Source organism: Salvelinus alpinus, chromosome 12 (assembly GCF_045679555.1).
Source record: "Salvelinus alpinus chromosome 12, SLU_Salpinus.1, whole genome shotgun sequence".
NCBI classification, from domain to species: Eukaryota; Metazoa; Chordata; class Actinopteri; order Salmoniformes; family Salmonidae; genus Salvelinus; species Salvelinus alpinus.
Window position 1 is genome coordinate 28,180,226 of NC_092097.1, and position 4,511 is coordinate 28,184,736.

At 43.6% G+C, this 4,511-nt stretch overlaps 1 protein-coding gene across 1 annotated transcript; it reads right to left on the bottom strand.

Moving 5' to 3' along the window:
- Positions 1-959: 959 nt before the first annotated feature.
- LOC139535823 (vasopressin V2 receptor-like) lies at positions 960-3,309 on the bottom strand. Its single transcript, XM_071335652.1, has 2 exons — positions 2,416-3,309; positions 960-2,260 (listed from the first exon to the last, which is right to left on the bottom strand). Exons 1-2 carry the CDS (start codon positions 3,278-3,280, stop codon positions 2,052-2,054), a joined length of 1,074 nt encoding a protein of 357 aa, XP_071191753.1. The 5' UTR covers positions 3,281-3,309; the 3' UTR covers positions 960-2,051.
- Positions 3,310-4,511: the final 1,202 nt, after the last annotated feature.

A 4,511-nucleotide genomic window follows, 5' to 3' on the forward strand; every position in this document is an offset into this window, starting at 1 on the left:
AGTAGATGGTATAGAGTACAGTATATACATATGAGATGAGTAATGTAGGGTATGTAAACATTATATTAAGTGGCATTGTTTAAAGTGGCTAGTGATACATTTATTACATCCAATTTTTTATTATTAAAGTGGCTAGATATTTGAGTCAGTATGTTGGCAGCAGCAGACACTCAATGTTAGTGATGGCTGTTTAACAGTCTGATGGCCTTGAGATAGAAGCTGTTTTTCAGTCTCTCGGTCCCAGCTTTGATGCACCTGTACTGACCTTGCCTTCTGGATGATAGCGGGGTGAACAGGCAGTGGCTCGGGTGGTTGTTGTCCTTGATCTTTTTGGCCTTCCTGTGACATCGGGTGGTGTAGGTGTCCTGGAGGGCAGGTAGTTTGCCCCCGGTAATGCTTTGTGCAGACCTCACTACCCTCTGGAGAGCCTTACGGTTAGTGTTCGGAGCAGTTGCCGTACCAGACGGTGATACAGCCCGACAGGATGCTCTCGATTGTGCATCTGTAAAAGTTTATGAGTGTTTTTGGTGACAAGCCGAATTTCTTCAGCCTCCTGAGGTTGAAGAGGCGCTGCTGCGCCTTCTTCACCACGCTGTCTGTGTGGGTGGACCATTTCAGTTTGTCCGTGATGTGTACGCTGAGGAAATTAAAACGTTCCACCTTCTCCACTACTGTCCCGTCGATGTGGATAGGGGGGTGCTCCCTCTGCTGTTTCCTGAAGTCCACGATCATCTCCTTTGTTTTGTTGACATTGAGTGTGAGGTTATTTTCCTGACACCACAGGGGGCCCTCACCACCTCCCTGTAGGCCGTCTCGTCGTTGTTGGTAATCAAGCCTACCACTGTAGTGTCGTCTGCAAACTTGATGACGTGCCAATACCAGAGTGGGCACACTTGCTAAATAAAGTACTTTTTTTGTGAGTAAACCAACTGTAGAGTTGAAAATGTGATGGAATCCCATTTAACTTGTATTTTTTTATTCGGTACATGGCAATTTATCGGTACAAGGTCTTTTTTATCGTGCAACAAAACAAAAGCAAATTTTTTATTCTTTAATATTCATTCGCATGAAAAACTGTTGGTTGAAAACCTAGCTATTGACTTCAAAAAATGTGGTAGTTTATTTTATAATCTCTTGCATTACAAAATCATTGGTGTCTTTCTCAGTTTACAACATAGAAGATAAACATTACAGAAGACTTTCATAAATCGTTTTTTATATGTACAAAGTTAAGGTTTACCAAAAGTCTGTCTGATCTCTCTAAAGTTGGCTTGTCGGCCTGTCTTGTTAAACTACATCAAACTTGGACTGTCTCTGTGAAAACACAGCTTCTATTTTGTAAATTATTATTTCACCATGTCTCTGCCTGGCCTGACTTGCCTAGTTAAATAAAGGTTAAATAAATCAAAAAAAAAATTATAATAGCACTAAACAGCTTCTCCACTGTTTATGATGAAAGTTTGATCGTTTACAATATATTTATTAAATATAACAATAATAACAGGCAGTAAATGCATTCTATATGCCTGCTAGACAATATTTTGTCAAACAGTTTGCAGGTGTTAACATGGATTTTGTTAGATTAGATTTGGAAAATTATTCACAAAAGGTACCAAAGGAATCTATTTTCTGGACTCCACCGACATGTTGACCACACCTTGTCACAATGTCTCTCATTCCTATGTTGTCTGACAGAGGTTTTACAACCGTGATTTAGCTCCCTGTGACGCCCAGCACCAGCCTACAGCACCAACCGGCTGCCTATATCCATTAGCGGTGGTTTACCCCCCAGGATTTGGCGCGTATTTCCGCAAATACCCTACGGTGCGCTCACAATTATCCTACCCATTTCTGGCTCCATTATAGTGAGTGCTTTAATGTCCCCGCAAGATCACTTGATACATCTTGACCATGATATCGAGGGAGTAAATGGCATTGAAATAGCCCGTCATTAGAGCTGCCCTTGACTCGCCGTTGGTTACCTGATTGACTGTGCGTGCCTCTAGTCACTTGCTTCCCCACACACCGTGGGGATTTGAAAACCGTGCGCTCTATTTGGAATCGGAAATGCTTTTGAAGCTCACGTAGAGCGAGCTGACCACCGCGGCCTCGTCATTAATGGAGTCTTTCACTTCGGACGGACTCCGGCACAGCACCGTTTCCAGCTTCTTGGGCAGCTGGCCGCTGAAGAGCAGGTAGATGCAGGGGTTTGTGCAGCTGTTCAGACTCGCCAACAGCATCAGAATGGTGAACGTTGTCGCTGCAATGACAATAACACAAGATGAAAATACGCACAGGTAGACTAGCTTACCCAAAATCAGAGGGCGTGTAAACAATAAAGCACTAGGCTACATCAACAGTCATATTGTTGACTTTATTATTTAGTTATAATAAGATTGATATCCGTGTTCTTACTTTCCGTCGGCGCGTCCATGTCCCAAACAGACCAAAGCTGGACCATGAAGAACGGAGTCCAGCAGATGATGTAGACGAACACAATAACCACCGTCATCTTCACGGTCTTGATTCGTGCTTTGGACACCCCGGCCACGCTGCTGGTTCTGGAGGGCAGTGGAAAGGCCACCCCGCTTCCCCCCTCCTGATGCGTCTTTAGATAAAGGTTGACCTGGATGGCTCGACATATTTGCACCTGGCACACCACCACGGTCAAAATGGGTAGGACAAAGATGACCCGCGTGGTCCAAGTGATGTAGGTCTTCAGGCCCCAGGGCTGGAGGAAGTCCGCCCAGCAGTCGAACACCCCGGGCGCCACCTGGACCCTCGAGAAGATGAAAATCTGAGGCAGGCCGCCCACGAGGGAGATCGTCCAGGCGACGCACACTGGGATGTTCCAGCGCGCGTGCCTCCTCTGAAACTTGACCATGGGGTTGCATATAGCCTGGTAGCGGTCAATGGTCATCACCACAATCATGTAGGTGGACGCAAACATGCCCACTACCTGCAGATACTTCACCAAGCGGCACACCAGGTCTGGTCCAATGAACCTGTCCGTAATTTCCCACATGAGCTGCGGGCAAACCTGGAAAAACGCAACCACCAGGTCTGCTATGCACAGATGGAACACGAAGACACGCATCCTGGAGACCTGTTTGCGCCGCTTCCACAGAACCAGTAATAGCCCGGTGTTCAGGATAGAGGCGCTTACGAAGATAACACTGAGCAGCGCGATCTCTACTTTGGCAAGTTTCTCATCCCGGGGCGTGTCCTCAACCTCCATCATCATACTGAAGTTACCGAGACTGCTGTTTAACGGGTGCATGGTTTACTGATGGAGAGGAGGCCAGCAACTTTACGCACGAGTGGTCTTCTGCAGAGAAACAAATACAAAGATTCATACACTGATTAAATGAGAAACGTTGATATGCTATTATACTATTGTTATGATTTACCTACCATATCTGATCTTAACTTCTCAAATAACAATAAAAAGCAAGTCTGAGTGAGTAAGTTAAGTTGCGTTTAGGCTAATTAAACTTCGAAATTACAATGAATAAATGCTTATCAAATACTGACATCATCACATCTATGTCAAAACAAAATGGCCTAAATGTCCAAATAGCTCAATGATTTCAATCCAATAATTTAAAAAAAATAGGACCATAGGCTAAAGAAACGTAGGCCTATAACTTAAACAAAGACAACTTACTGATTATTCGTTTGATTGAAGTGCGCAGGATAAGTCTACTGATGAGGTGTTGCAGTGGTTTCTCTGGGTTTTATATTATTCGCATGGGAGAGGGTGGGGTGGAGTTTCAGCACCACAGTCCGGGCGTGCAGCGGCTGCCGCTTTTCATGACTAGAGAGCCCTTTCCACTCTAGCGAGAAGTCTTAAATATGATCACTTGTATAATTTTATCAAATGTAAATATTGTTTTATTTTTTAGCATAACTCGTTCGTTTTTTATTTACAGTTCGGTCAGCTAAAATCGAATTAAATCTAAGTCAAACCTATTTGTCACATAGCTACAGTTTACAGCAGGTATAAAAGGTGCAGCGAAATGATTATGTGCTATAGCTCCCTCAACAATGCAGTAGGCCTACATTAGTAAATAATAAACAATAACAACGAAAATAGTTTAAAAAATAGAAGTAGTAGAAGTAATAGAAGAGGTAGTATGCATAGTAATAATGGACTGTATTTACACTATTTGCAAATATAAAGTGGGTAGTGGAATCATTAATAGAACAGCATAGTTGACTGTGTGTGGTGTGTATGTTCTGAGTGCTGGTGTGTGTGTGTGTGTGTGTGTGTGTGTGTGTGTGTGTGTGTGTGTGTGTGTGTGTGTGTGTGTGTGTGTGTGTGTGTGTGTGTGTGTGTGTGTGTGTGTGTGTGTGTGTGTGTGTGTGTGTGTGTGTGTAAAGGATGGATGTGTCATTAGAATTCAAATAATTTCTAGCGTGTCAGGCTGCTACAGTAGGTTGTCTGTACTGTATTAGGCTAACAGATGTTTACATTGGACTGCACTAGGTATAGGCCTACTTGTTATATA

Coding starts and splice junctions, on each gene's coding strand:
- LOC139535823 (XM_071335652.1), bottom strand. CDS start 3,280: ATGCACCCGTTAAACAGCAGTCTCGGTAACTTCAGTATGATGATGGAG. Junction 2,261..2,415: donor CATGGACGCGCCGACGGAAA/GTAAGAACACGG, acceptor TTGTCATTGCAG/CGACAACGTTCACCATTCTG.